The sequence below is a fragment of the Setaria viridis genome, chromosome 2 (assembly GCF_005286985.2).
Source record: "Setaria viridis chromosome 2, Setaria_viridis_v4.0, whole genome shotgun sequence".
Lineage (NCBI taxonomy): Eukaryota > Viridiplantae > Streptophyta > Magnoliopsida > Poales > Poaceae > Setaria > Setaria viridis.
In genome coordinates, this window is record NC_048264.2 from 16,497,982 (window position 1) to 16,513,636 (window position 15,655).

The 15,655-nt window shown below is 42.0% G+C and overlaps 1 protein-coding gene across 1 annotated transcript; it reads left to right on the forward strand.

The window, feature by feature from the left end:
- The first annotated feature begins 401 nt into the window (after positions 1 to 401).
- Positions 402 to 3,237, forward strand: LOC117842770 (uncharacterized). Its single transcript, XM_034723280.2, has 4 exons — positions 402 to 727; positions 1,435 to 1,524; positions 1,975 to 2,336; positions 2,935 to 3,237. Coding segments are annotated over exons 1-4 (570 nt in total). The 5' UTR covers positions 402 to 610; the 3' UTR covers positions 2,936 to 3,237.
- Positions 3,238 to 15,655: the final 12,418 nt, after the last annotated feature.

The following is a 15,655-nucleotide window of genomic DNA, read 5'->3' on the forward strand; positions in this document are numbered from 1 at the left end:
TCCAATTTGCTATAAAGATACATGATACATCACAAGCAGCTAGTTGCAAAGATCAAAGGGGTTTCTATTTTAGGATTTTGCATGAATCTCCAAATTCCAACACTTCAAATATACAAGTTACATTTGAATATTTCTAGTTTGTTCGGCCCATTATATCATGAATCTTTCTAGTTTGTTCGGTCCATTATATTTCTATTTTCTAACCTTACGTTACATATACCGGATATGTAGCGACGACAGTGGTGGCGTGGCGGTGCATGGCGAGGATGGATGCAATCGAGCATACGAAGTTAGGGTTTTGCACTAATCTTCAAGCTACATCCGACGTTAGAGCATGCACGCACGTGATACTGGGTAAAAGACGAAGAAGCGATGGGATGAATCGTAGAGGTAGCTGGCCAGCACTACCGCCCCAGTCAGCCAATTGAAGCACCCGGCTTTCAACATTTTGGCGAGGCAGAGGTGCAGAGCCCCGATCGAGCAACACGACGGTTTTTATCGCTTTTCGCCTGCTGTCCTCTCGTGCCGTCTCCGCCTTCAATCAGAGCGGAGCGGGGCATCGATCGCTCCACCACCCACCAAGAGGGGAGCGGAGCGCAGCGGCGAAGCGATGGGGCGGCCGAGGCCCAAGAGAGGGGAGCGGCGGATCGACGCCGCCATTGACCACCTCGCCGAATACGGCTTCCCCAAGCCCCGAATCCGCAAGATCATCAACAACCTCCTGCAGGTAGCTGTTGCTCCCCTTCCTCAGATTTTTTTTTTCTTTGCATCTTTCAATCCACTAGTGTGTATGTTCTTGTTCATGATCTTCTGATCCTTGGGGAGTTAGTGCTCTATGATTTTCTTCTTGTCGCGCATCCTTGTTTTCTTCCGCCCTTAGACTTCTTGGACTTGGTCTGCACCTCCAACTATGGAAATGAAAATTCCGCCTCATTTTCTCCCAAAGATTGTTACATGCGTCCTGGATTCTTGCAATTTCGTTGCGGATAGACGCAGTTGAAATTTTTGTGGGCGTTGAGTAGAAAAGGTGGGCCCTTTCCCTGCTCCAAGAAACCATGGGGGCGGCGTAGATTTTTCTATGTTGGTTCCCCTGTATTTTTTTTGGGTTTATTGTTGCGCTGCTGGATCATCTAGCGCAGTGGAGTAGACCGCAGATGCACCTGAAATTCAGAAATGCTTGCTACAGGATGTTCCTAGCAAAGAAATCACCTTGATTTCATCCTACGGGAGAGATGTGGTGTGGCAATTTTTTTCCATTTTTCTTTTTAAATTTTGGGGTGAGGAATGTAGCAACGCTGTCAATTTTTTTCAGGATTAGAGAACAGTTCGGTTTTTAAGTTGATTGAGGAATTCCTTTATTTTTCTTAGAAATGTTTGATTGAAGAATAAGGAATACCACTAACTAGTTCTGTTCACAATGCTTCAATGATTCAGCTGTATGGGAGGGATGGCTGGGTCTTCCTGGAGGAGGGATCATACAAAATTGTGCTTGACACACTCCTGGAAGAACAGGAGCAGCTGGAGGTGAACTCCCTTCCTTCCTCACCTATGTGTATATGTTCTGCTTGCCTGAATTTTACGTCATAGTTGTGCATACTCTCTCTTTTTTTTTGAGAACGTTGTGCATACTCTCTTAAGCAGGAGGCCTGGAGCATGTAAAGTTCCAGCATTGATCCTCTGATACACACTGTATTGGAATGGATCGAGCCCCAGATAACTGCATGGTGTGGTCAACTTTTTTCCAGCTGCATTTCCTGTGGTCTTGAAATGCCATCCCTGGCCTAGGATCTAAGTAAAATTGTAAACAACACTGTCAAATTTTCATCATCATGTTGTATTGAAGACCTGCTTTCAGTTGCTAGCAAAACTCATATCAGAGATCTTAACAAAAACCAAAAATAACATAGTTGCTCACTGCTTGGGATTTATTTTGCTATCCAGTCAGATTTTTAAGTGGACTTGCTTTCTATGCAGAAACAACAAGCAGCAGCAGCGGATGAGGCATCACTACAAAAAGATATGGAAGTGTCACCAGCAGTGCATAGTGAGGCACTGACTGAATCTCAGTCAGCCGTTGAACCACAAGCTTTTCCCAACAGTTCACCTCCCCGGGAACATGTACTGCCTCCAGCTAAAGGAGCTGCTCGTGCAAGGCCTCCCTGCCGTGGATGGATTAGCGAAGAGTCTGATACGGAGAGTGAACTAGAGGATGGAGAAATGATCTCCCATGCACAAAGGCCATTTTTCTCAAAAAAGGATATACCAAATCCTGCGGAAAGCTTGCCTTATTCTAAGAGGAAGCGACCAACTAGATGGGATGTGCGCCCTAATAACTAGTAATGATTCTGACTGAACTCACTCTTGCTTCTATAATCTGGTATTGCAGACAATTTCTGTGGCTAGTCTGTATTTTTCCCCAGAACCAGTTTTTAGCCGATAATACTATACACTTGACATGACCTATCCCTTTTTCTGAACACGCCCTTGGCTTAAATATTATCTTTATTTCTGCAAGAACAACAGTTGAGCTTTGGAACTTTGTAAGAATGAAATGGTCCAAAACCTGCATAGAAGAAGTGAAGTTGGTTAGTTGTGTATGCCTTTCTGCTTTCACATCAATGAGTTCAAGTTGGCATAACTCACGTGTGATCATACACGCTAAGGGTGTCACATCTGAAGTATCATAACGAATCCTCGAAAAATTAAATCTGAAGGTTACAAAATTTCAAGACAGCAGTCAATGGAATGGAACTAGTTGTCTTTTGGTGTAACGAATTTACTGAGCACAATCTTTAATTTTATCTGGCGCCTAAATACACACCATGCAATATTTAGCAAAGTGCTTTGCAGAATTGATATATCGATTTAGTAAGGGAAGCCTGTCAATGCTGAGTCGCTGACCATTATCAACTGCATGCTTGTCTTGAACCTCAGGGTTTAGGGCTGAGATCAAAGTTGCAAGATGGTGGCCTTCAAGGATGGAGAAGTCATAACGCAGGGAGCAAGATGTTGGTCCATGAATTGTCTTTCACCTGTATCTTGTACATGTAGAACATATCTAGCAGAGAGTAGCGGACGGTATGAGACAATGTAGCTGCTTTGTGGTTGCAGATTGTCTGCAGAATGCAGACTGCTTAGGTCTGACAATGCTTGTGCGGTTGAGACCTGGAGTATGTACTATCTACTATGTAGAACTAGAAACGTTGATCCATCCTTATTATGTTGTGTTGTGTCATATATGACTTACCTGGTAGCATTTGCTTTTAGAATCTGAGCATGGATTGTCTCTTAAGTAATTAATTTAGGCGTTGGAATATCGATATCTGATTTGCATGGCTAATTGGTTTGGCATTATACCGTGGGAAGAAGTGGTCAAAAGAAACCAGCATACCGGTGTCTGGCTAGTATGGAGGACAAGAAGTGAAATTATGATGTCATAACAGACTAAACATGAATTCTTTGCATCGCATTTGCAACCTTATAGCGGCTGCTGTGCTGTATGGTAGAACAGTACAAGGGGCCATTCAATTCTTTTCCCCATTCTGCAACCTACGCGCTCAATAGCTACGTTAATAAATTCAATAATAGATAATAGAAATTTGGTCCAAATATGCTCCTAAACACTTACCATAGATGTTCTAAACTAGTATCACTTCCGCGCAAACCTCTCTGTTGGCTTGGATGGCACTACAATTTCCAATTGGTCCTGTTTGATTTGGAAAGCACAAAATTTAGCTGGGTCGCCTTGGTAGGCCAAGTTTCTGCAAAGGGCTCCATTGATCGAATAGTATAAACTAGGAGGGTTCCAGCTTCATTTCGCAGACACCACCGCGGCCCCGCCCAAGTTTCTGCAAGCGCAAGCGCTGTTGGAGCCGAGCCATTGTAATCATTTTGTTATATTTTATACATGTAAATAATGATCAAAGTAGAGAATGGATGACTGTGTGTGTCTATGTCAAACACGACGCTCTTTTGTAAATAGAGATCTTACAACGATCCTTATCTCGGCTCCACGTATATATTCTGCACATCCATCTTGGTCAAGGCTCAAGAAAAAACAATTAAACCTTCTAGTACCATCTCCAACGGCTCAATACTCTCTGCCTCTTTGGGTAGACCCATCACGATTTTTGCTCACTTGGTTTAACACACTATTTAGACACACCATAAGTAATACTATAAACTTGACATAAACAATTTTAACGACCAATTTTCACGTCATAGGCACAAGGTATACTGTATTTTTTAAGAGAAGATTTATCATACTTCCATTTCATTGCAAAACCTCAATCACACATCCAACCAATAAGTACTTTTACTCCCTACTCTCAAATACATTGATGACAAAAATCTAGTGGGAAAAGAACCATCTGGAAGCAACCAGTTTAGTTTCGATCATTTTAGTACCATGTGGACATGCTGATTGGGCAATAACATAGATAGGTGTAAGGCTATCACAAAAGCTCGAGACACGTGAGCTGACTTGGTTCATTCATACCTCATGATTAGTTGGGCTCGGTCCTTAAATGAACTGAGCCAAGCCTCAATTCCATCTCATTTTCTTAACAAGTCAGCTCATAAACCGCTTCTGAGGTGTTCAATTGGCTCATTAGGTTCGACAGAGATGACAATTGTAAGGAAAATGGTCCTAACTAGGTCATTAGTGATTTTGGTGATTGTGTTGACATGCTAACCTATGGGACTAACAACGTTTGCAAATATACAAGGTTTAGTCGTATGGATGCAAGGTAATGGATTTGGGTGATCAAACACATCAAACGAAAGTCAAGAGGACATGCACAAGATACTAGAAGCCTTTAAAGCAACCCAAGACATCATAAAAGAGAAGATGGATAAAGACACATGAAGAATTGAAGCAAAACGGTGAAGATTGCTCACAGTCGCATAACATAGTATCATACTATAATCACAGTCGCATATCAGAGTATCATATAGTGATCACAGTCGCATATCATAGTATTATACGATGATCATAGTCGCAATCATAGGATGAATCGGGGGTTGGTTCAGTTTGAAGTCAACATGCATCATAGGATAATACGATGATCACAGTCGCAATCATAAGATGAATCGGTGTGATCGATTCAGTTCGGCATCGGCTCAGATTTGGCTTTGGAAGTTTTTATGCATACACTAAATGATACCATGACTACAATACCTGGAGCATAGGGTCAATCGGTGATCATAGGATGATACGGTGATAGCTATAAAGGGGTCATAGTACAAATCGGTGATCACTGTTTTTGTGACCGGTGGAGCAACAACTAGTTTCTTGGCTTGAGGCTATAAATACCCCATTGCTCAGCCATTTCAAGGGTGTTAGAGTTTGGAAAAGCTATAGGCTTGGTTTCTGCATGTACACAAGTGCTCTATCCACCAAAGTGCTCAAGGAAAGATTAAGGCAATTAGTATAAGGCTTAGGTCTTGATTAGTGCTAGTTTAGGCCTATTAGCGCATTGCTTTAGGAATTAGCCTAGAGTTAGGCAATGTTTGCATAACTCTTTGTTATACAGTACTTGCACGCACCAAGAGTTGTGAATCCAAGGCTTGTAAGTCTTGCAAGACCCTTCAAACCGTGTTTGTGGAGTGGCCGCTGGTGCATGTGATGGGAGAAGAGGCTCTTGGCGTTTTTGCCAAAGCTCTACACCCTAAAGAGTGGCGAGGAGCATCTGGGAGAGGCTAGGTGGAGACCCACTTGCGCGTGGGGAAGGCCCGTCAGCTATTTTATAGAGTTACTTGATAGGGGAGTTTATGCCCTTGCGCGGGCATTCCCTTTAAGAGGGGCTTAAAAAACAAGTGCTAGTGGAAAGTTTTGCTTTCTGATACCTCAGTAAAAATCATCGTGTCACCGTGTTGGGAGTTATTTTTTGCCCCTTTACATTCTGCTTTTACCTTTCCTAAAATTTCCATATGCAGTTTATAGGATTGGAACCTAGGGTGCAATTTTTTTTAATATAGCAACACATGGAAAAACCTAATATATAAATTGGAATAAATTTTTATATATGCTTAGAGCCTTAGTTTTTAGAACACCGAATTCACCCCTTCATGTGGCGTCACGGTCCCTTCAACAATACCAAACTTATTTTGTATCAATACAGGTGCATTAGTATTATTTGGTTAAAACAAGCTATTCATTCAACTTGTAAGTCAAAATTGGTACTAATTAAGTCTATTTTTTTTTGAAGCAATAATTAAGTCTATTTATGATTCTCCAAACATCTTTATTATCCCAATTTATAAAATTATATTATTTATTTTTGTAATAGCATCATACGCTAAATTTTAGATATTATTAGCATGCTTAAATTATCATATATTGGTTAATATCATCGTTGATCCTAACTTCAATGTTGAATAATGCTTAGCTCATGAGCCAAGCGTGCGGCCTCAAACTTTCGAACAATTTAAGTGAAACTTGATTTTTAGCTCGTCAACCTTAACGAATTGAGATGATTCGTACCCACCACTAGATAGGTGTCAATTGTCATAGCCCGAATTTCAAATACACTGATAATTATCGTTACTTGCATCATGGAATTCACAGGAAAAAACAAAATTAATTTTATGAATTAACTGCTGCATTGACTTTTTTTTGAAGAAAATTAAAATTTCACCAAAGAAAATATGACAGTTGACCTGCAAGCTTTTTCTTATTTTATACACCGAATGTTAGGTGAACACATGTTGGTTTGAGTTTTCTGGACGTTAGTCTATTTATAGCACCACAAAAGTTAGCATAATTTTTAAAAGCTTATACGGTACTCTTTGTGAGAGAGCAGATGGAGTAGAATTAGAATTTGTTGGGAGCAGAGGAAGAAGACAAGACTCGTGAAAAAAAAAAACATACCACGACTGATATGCCTCACATATGGCAGGTAGGACCCATTAAAAACTGGTGCTAACGGTGTTAAGATGGCATTCATCCCATCCCTCTCAACCTCTCCAAACAAATAAAAAACTAGATCAGACCCATCTTCCTAACCAAACACGAGATGGGTTGAACCCAACCTAAAAAAAAGGGATAGAGCCAACCCATTCCACTTGGTCCCAAAACTAAACACATGCTTAGTGTCCATAGACCCACCTGTCGGTCTCTCTCTTCTTTTATCCCACCCGTTGCTCTGCTCCTGTACAAAGCGGGCGCGCCACGTGGCAGGCGGCCATTGCTGAAGCTGGGCGACCCACCAGCCACGCCCGAACCTCCTCCTGTTCCCCTCCGGACTACCCTGTTATCCTTCATATCTTCTCTCCCTAGTTACCCAGGGACCTCCTTCGCCCGTTCCCTCTGCCTCAGCCTGCTGTCTCCCGCGCGAACCAAGCTGACGTGCACGCGACCACCACCGTCTCCACCGTTGCTCCGCACTGGAAGCCTCCTCTACCCAAGCCCAGCCACCGGTGCATGAGCTTTTCCGCGACAAGGTACATATACCATAGCTTTGCTTCGTGCGCTGCTGGCTACATCAACTCCGGGAGTGTTTGAATCCATGGACTAATTTTTAGTTCGGGTCACATCGGATGTTTGAATACCAATTAGAAGGACTAAGGGCCTGTTTGGGACTGCTCCGCTCCAAAAAAATAGCTCCACTCCACCAACTTCAGGAAAATAGGGAGCTATGTACCTGTTTGGCTACCGGATGCAAATTTAACTCCAGGAATTGTAGGAACTAATGGGAATAATCACTCTTGCCCTTGGGTGGGTTTTTCCCCACGTTACAGTACCGCGCTACAGTGAGCACGAGGTCTGGAACAGTGAGCGTTGGCGTCTAATCTTTCTACCTTTGCACCAAGACCAAGTTGCCCATTCAATTGCAACCAAAAAATGTTTTCATGGACCATGGTGTACGTACCCATTGATGGGAAAAAGATGATCAGTTGCTATCAGTTTATCTGTCAACTAGGTTGACGTGAACTGTACACACACAGTACATACCAAAACATTGATTTAAGATATGTACAATCGGTTGCAATTCAGTCACAATATATGCAACAAGTAACAAATAGCACATGGAATACTAACCACACTAACATTAACTAGTTCCAAGCAAGAGAAAGGACGGTGGCCAACTCATCATGGAATACATCCATATTTGGAGCATTGGCATTCGAAGTAGACCGGTCGGACGCTAAGGGAGAAACTGCATATTTGTTATACCTTTTCGGGATAGTAGGTATATAATTAGGATCATGATCAAACCGATCAAAGTCAATGTTTTCACCTCCATGTTCACGGATATAATTATGAAGGACCATCGCAGCCACAACAATCATCTTTTGCTTGTACATGGGGTACGGTGGCATCTTGTAGAGAATTTACCACTTCAGTTTTAATAGTCCAAATGATCACTCAATAACATTGTGAATAGATGAGTGAACATGATTGAACCTTTCAGTGGGAGTCTTTGGTTCCATACCCCTATGCCATTCAGGTAAATGATACCTTTCACCCTTGTAAGGAGCTAGATACCTAGGGCGATTAGGATAACCCGCATCAACAACATAGTATTTGCCTGCAAAATGAGAAGATAATACAATTTATTATTTGTTCAATATTGGGACAAGTAAAACATAAATCGTACAAAGGCGATGTTGCCTTGTGGAGGATGTGGGAAGAATTCTTCATCCACTCTAATTGCATTGTACATCACACTAGTTTCATGCATAGCCCTGGGCTGACCCGTGGATACATAAGTGAAACGCATGTCAAAATCACAGATAGCTAGAACATTTTGGGTTGCCATTCTGGTTTTCCCAATTTATCTTACCATATCCTCAGGTGACAAAGCAACACGGATATGAGTGCCATCAAAAGCACCTATGCAATCTTTGAAGTGTGGATATACACGTCTATCATCTCTTATCCTTTTATGGACAGTAGGGAAGTTTGATTTTTTTGCTCTAATGAAATCCATTTCCATAGCAATCAAACATAATAAGTCCTCATCAAATTTTCTACTTATAGTTTCACTAGAGTGGTTGAATCTATTTTGAGCTCTCCTATTAGACCCATTTCCACCCAAAGTGTATAATAAAATCGCCAACATCTCAAGTGTGTTCATATGCATGGAAGGTTTAAGCTCATATCTTCCCACCAATAAATCATGAAGGTCCATAAATATATCCTCATTCATATGAAGTTGTCTATGGCATTCACCCGCATTCCTTATTGTCTCCATCAACCATCCCATGCCACTAAGGTTTGATATTCTTGGTGGGTTTTTATCTAGATAAAGATCGACGTAAATTTGAGCTACTTGAGCACCACCAAGAACTAAACTCCAAAACTTCTCACTCTCCTCACTACTATCACTCTCACTGTCGGACACCTGCAATTTGACATGCAACAAAATGACATGAATATATTTTGACTAGACATGACATAGACATGAAACAAAATGATGTAAATACACCATTGTTGACATTAATACAAAAGGTTCAATGATGACAAAGTTCAAGTGACATTAATAAAATAACATGAAAATAGCGTCCAAATAACCAAAAAGTGATAAAGTTCAAATGACATAAAAAGAACATGAAAAGGACGTCCGACAACACAAATGATGGTTTTCAATTCCCGTATTTGGCGTTGAACTTCCTCATAAGCCAACCGAATCTAATGTCCTTCGTTGGAAGGGTCATGAACATGTCCCTTTGATCTTTCTTCACAAACAACTCAGTGGCAATGAAATGCTCATTGGTACCATACCTCGCTCCACAGTCCAAAACAAGGTCCATTACTTGTTCAACAGTAACTTCGCCAACCTTCCTTGATGTGAAAGCCTTGACTTGTTCAGCTATCTCACTCAAATTTTCCTGAATCACAAGTGTTATTCCTGTTTTTTTCTTTTATTTTCTATGACAACCATTGATCTTCCTTTTCCATTGACAAAGGATGGAGACTGAAGGACCAAAACAGGTGACAAGAAGGGGGGGGGGGTTGAATGGGAGCTGATTCAAATTTTCTCAAAGAACCTCAGCTATAGTCCCAACCCAATCCACAAACCTTTCTTCTAGCAACGATCAAGATCACGTAGTCACAGCGAACCTACTAACCTTAGGAACAATGCTAGGAAGGCTCAAAAGCAACACGAAAGCAAACACAAAAGATTTATGCAAAATCAATCTCAAAACACCTTCCAGGCATCGAAACTTCTGACCTTTTATCAGAACTTCCAAGAGTGATATCGGAACTTCCGACCCTGTATCAAAACTTCCATTACCTATTGGAAGTATTGAGAAACTATCGACAGGGACTTTTAGATTTTCAAAAATTAACTCATCGGAACTTCCGGTCCTGTGTCAGAACTTCCGGTACCTATCGGAAGTATTGAGAAACTGCTGACAGGGACTTTCAGGTTTTCAAAAATTAACTCATCGGAGCTTCCAAACCTGTGTCGGAACATTCGTCGCGTCGGAACTTCCTATACAGTGTCGGAACTTCCTACAGCTCAGAAAAACAGCCCAAAAACTTTAGGTCAATACTTCAAAATTTGATCAAATAACCTCCAAAATTCACGAAATTTTAACCATAGCTCCGCAACAAAATTCCAAAGTTATTCCCAAAATATCTCCTCAAAAAGATCAAGACTTCCCCTTTGAATTCATGATTTTGATCAAGAACACAAGAAAGGAGTGGTTTTCGGGGAAACGCAAAATTAAGCCGAATCCGTGGAAGATTTGAGAGGAGATCCCTGCAAAGATGTTAGCAAGGAACTCAACAGCATATTCCCGCAACAAACCTCGAAGGATTTGGACTCAAACGCGAAGAATGAAAATCCCACGAAAAATGCTCCAAAAATACCAAAAAAGAAAAACGCTCGGGAATCAAAGATTTGGCACGAATCAAGACATCTATTAAAACCAAATCACAAGGAAATCATCTTTACAAGATGAGGACTAGCCTTCTCCCTTCATCCACCTACTAAAGATGAAGAAATCAAGAGAAAAGGAGCAAATCACCCTCTAATCTCCCTCTCTCCTCTCTCACTAAGCACTTGGCTAGTCTTTAAGCAAATGATTTAGGATTTTCTAGAGAGGTTACTGAAATGAACAGCCATCCACCTATATTTATAGTCCGGGATGGATTACCAAACTACTCCTACAACTAAAACTAGGATAATTACCCACGTAGGGACATTTTGGTCCAAGTTTTTCTGCGCTCATCAGACGGACACGCCACCTTCACGACTTTGCTTTGCCTCGACGCAAGCTTCGCGATGATACCACGTGCCCTCCTTCTTGAAGCTCCGTTCGCACTGGGCTCGCCCCCAGTTTTGAGACCCAAACCAGCGAACCTGCCTGCGAGGTGGTTTTGAGGCGCAAACCACCCAAACCGTCCATTTCCACTTGGCCGCCACGTGACCTCCTTGATGTCGACATGTGTCGGGTCTCCACTAAGCCTTTGACGCCTCCAAGTCTTTTGCTCCCGGCTCCCGGGCCACCTACTTGACTCACCTCCATCCCGCTTGACTCGACCGATGCCGTCTCCATCCCATCATGTTCTCTTGCTCTTCTGTGCACCATGTGGACCGCCTATGAGTCCGCTTGGACTCCTTAGGTCCATCGGTCCAAGCCTACTTGCGTTCATCCTTCACCGCCCTTGGTCCATTGACATGAACCTTTCGCTTGACCTTCATCGCACTTCATCGGCCGTCACACTGCATCCTACACCAGCACATCACAAGCCAAGAGCAACATCATTCCAACACAACGTTTCAATCACTCATCATCCAAGGGTGACTACCATTGGTCCTCAATCTCCCCCTTGATGAGTGCATTGACAACACCCAACAAAAATTCATAGTTGAAAAAGAAGAAAGGAAGAAACTCAAAATGAAAAGTCTCAGTCCCCTAAGATAAGGGCAATAGCTCTACACAGCTGGGACAAAAACACATGATCCCTCAACAAGAGGTAGAAATAGCTCAACACCAATCATGTGAAGATCAAATGCTCAAACTAAATGCCAGCTCCTCAAGAAGAGGTAAAAAGCTCCATGCAACTGGCAAAAGAGCACAAGAGCATAACAAGCTCACAAATATAGCACAAGAGCTCACAAAACTCCCCCTGAACATATGCACTCCCCCTGAAAACATGCATACATGCAATCTCTCCCTTTTGACAGATGAATGAGTTTGTGTAAATTTCTCTCCCCCTTGTTTACAATTCAAACATCAAGACAAGCATGAGAGCACAAAATGCACGTCATGAAATGCATAATCTACCAAGCTTCTCAAATGTACCACAAAATACTCTCAAAGGCTACAAGGGAGAAAAGGCTTGGTGGATGAGAAAGAGCAAGAGCATCATCATCAAGAGGATATTATGTTACAACCAGGAGGTGAAGCAAGTATCCAGTTTAGCAATGTGTAAAAAGATCACCACATGAGCAAGCACCTAGTTAAGAATTACCCAAGCAAGAAGAAACTAGGCCATCAAGAGCTCATACAAGAAACATACATTCTTAACAAGAGATCATTGCAAGCACCCACATATGCACCACTAGTCATGTCTAGGCTTGTTGAAACCATGTGCCTACTTCTTTCTAGCAGACATCATGTAACAACTAAGCAATCAAGAATATGAACATTAAGCATAAACACTTGGTGAATTTGTGAATTTTATCATTTTTCTTTTCATTATTCACACAAAGCAAAGTACATGAAGTGCCTTTGCGGCACAAAGAAGTCATGCTTCCCTAAGGGATGCATCATGAGCTAAATATTTGCAATGATACCTAGATCTTTGACCCAATTGAAAAGAACATGAATTCCAACCACAAGCTAAATATGGAACCAACATTCAAACAAGGGCAAATCATAACCAAGGATCTACTTATGGGTTATAAGCAAGTTAATATAGTAGAATTTAGCATTGGATTTTAAAAACAGTTAACTCATCATGTATACAATATCATCAAGAGCATAACTGCACATTGCATCAAAGATTACCAACCAAGGCAGTAGCTCACAAGTAGCATAAGATAATAGTCACGGCATATAAGAGAAACTCATCTAGTGCAATATGATACAGATGTAATGAAAGCCAAACTAGCTTACTACAAAGATGCTAATGAGAAAAATGACTATACAAATATAATACAAGAGAAGCTCCAAAACTCAACTCAGAAAGGAAAGCACATACCCAACTCCCCCCGCAAACGAGCAAAAGTGGCTTGATCAAGGGGCTTGGTGAAGATGTCAGCGAGTTAGTTTTGGGTAGTAACATAGCCAAGGTCAATGTCCCCTCTCTCAACATGATGTCTCACAAAATGATATCTCACATCTATGTGTTTTGTTTTTGAGTGGAGAACGCGGTTCTTGGCTACACTAATGGCACTCGTGCTGTCACAAAGAAGAGGTACATGAGAAAAAATCCAAACCAAAATCTCTCAAAGTGAAAATCATCCACAACAGCTAGGAACAGCAACTAGCAGCAGCAACGTACTCGACTTCGGTGGTAGATTGAGCAACACTAGACTGTTTGCGGGAAGACCAAGAGACCAATGATGAACCAAGAAATTGGCAAGTGCCAGAAGTGGACTTGCAATCCAATCGACACCCAGCAAAGTCCGCGTCGGAGTATCCGCGGAGCGTGAGTGTTGAGGAGGCAGAGTACCACAAACCAAATTCAGGTGTGAAGCGGAGGTACCTCATGATTCTCTTCACTACCTGATGGTGAGATGTCCTCGGTGAAGCCTGAAAATGGGCGCACAGATATACAAAGAAGTGTATGTCCGGCCTCATCACCGTCAAGTAGGTAAGGGAGCCGATCATGCTCTGGTACTCCTTCTGGTCCACCGGTTCTCTGTCTTCATCGCATCCAGTGCTGTCATCGTCGCCATGGGTGTCGACAGTGGCTTGGCATCAGCCATGTCAAACTTTCTCAGCACATCCTTCGTGTACTTCCCTTGCTGCACAAAGGTTCTATCCTTGCTTTGCTTGATTTGTAGCCCAAGGAAGAAGATCGGCTCACCCATCATTGACATCTAGAATTCCCTACTCATGTCATCTGCAAACTTGGCAACCAAAGCATGAGAGGAACCACCAAAGATAATATCATCCACGTAAATCTGAATAATCAACAACTCATTGCCTTACCTGAGGAGAAAGAGAGTTTTATCCACTGACCCTATTTCAAACCCATTCCAAGCAGAAAGGATTTCAACCTAGCATACCACGCTCTGGGTGCTTGTTTTAGGCCATAGAGAGCTTTCTGGAGTTTGAAAACACGGTCAGGATGCTTAGGATTCTCAAAACCAGGGGGTTGTTTCACATACACTTACTCTTTAATAAAACCATAAAGGAAGGCACATTTCACATCCATTTGGAAGAACATGAAACCTTTAGCCATAGAGAAGGCTAGAAGGATTCTAATCACTTCCAAACGGGCAATAGGGGCAAAGACTTCCTCATAATCAATTCGCACTTTTTGGCTAAAATCTTGGGCAACCAACCTCACTTTGTTTCTCACAACCAACCCATCCTGGTCTTGTTTATTTTTGAAAACCCATTTTGTTCCTATAGGGTGGCAATTTGGAGGTGGTTCAACTAAAACCCAAATCCTGTTTCTCTCAAAGTTTTCTAACTCCTCATGCATGGCATTGACCCAGTTTGAATCAGCATGTCCAATATCTTGGGGGTTCAAAAGAGGCAACAAATGCAGAATGTGCAAAGTGTGAAATCTGCCTAGAGCTGTGCCTAGTGGTGTGCTCATGCAAGTTCATGATCATTTGCTGTGGAGGATGGTTACGCTGAATGTGTCGTGGAGCCCCTCGCTCTGAAATCGCCTCCCTCTCAACAACAGTCGGATAACTCTGATCTTCTTCTTCATCATCATGTAGTAGTACTTGTTGATGGCTTGTTATAGTGGGTGTAGGAGTAGGTCCATCAACCATCATAGTCGAAGCCGAAGGTATAGGTGCAGCAGCTGGAGCATGACCAGTCTCATCATCATCTTCATCACCACCACCAACATGCCCTTCCTCTTCCTCAAAAATGCTTTGCCCCATTTCATGTTCACTTGAAACTTCAAACACAGGGGTTGTGCAAGGCATAGTTTCATCGAAGGTAATTTCACAAGTTTCTACAATCCGGTTAGTTTCAAGGTTAAGCACACGATAAGAATAACTATGAGAGGCATAACCAAGAAAAATACCATATGTAGAACGAGATTCAAATTTGTCCAAATTACCTTGCTTGAGACGCACTTGCAGCCAAACACTCTCAGGTGACTTACTTTGGGGGTGCGTCGATGCATCAGCTCATATGAGGTTTTCTTCAGGAAAGCTCGCAAGAAGATTTGATTGGAAACATAGCAACCAGTGTTGACGGCTTCAACCTAATATTTTGTAGGAGTCCTATGCTCATCAAGCATCGTCCTAGCCATTTCACAAAGCGTTCGATTCTTTCGTTCAACAACACCATTCTGAGGAGGGACATAAGGTGATGAAAACTGGTGTTCAAGACCAAGATCATTGCAAAAGGCTTTAAAACGAGCATTCTTGAATTCTATGCCATTGTCACTACGAATAGCTCTCATGGCATCTGTAGGTCGCTCATTTTTCAATCTCAAGATCAAATCTCGAACAAAAGGAAATGCCTCATCCTTAGATTCCATGAAGAAAACCCATGAATA

What these genes read in the sequence shown, in the direction of transcription:
- LOC117842770 (XM_034723280.2), top strand. Translation starts at nt 611, where the DNA reads ATGGGGCGGCCGAGGCCCAAGAGAGGGGAGCGGCGGATCGACGCCGCC. An exon ending in TCATCAACAACCTCCTGCAG is followed by an intron (nt 728 to 1,434) that starts GTAGCTGTTGCT and finishes TCAATGATTCAG; the next exon opens with CTGTATGGGAGGGATGGCTG. An exon ending in AAGAACAGGAGCAGCTGGAG is followed by an intron (nt 1,525 to 1,974) that starts GTGAACTCCCTT and finishes CTTTCTATGCAG; the next exon opens with AAACAACAAGCAGCAGCAGC.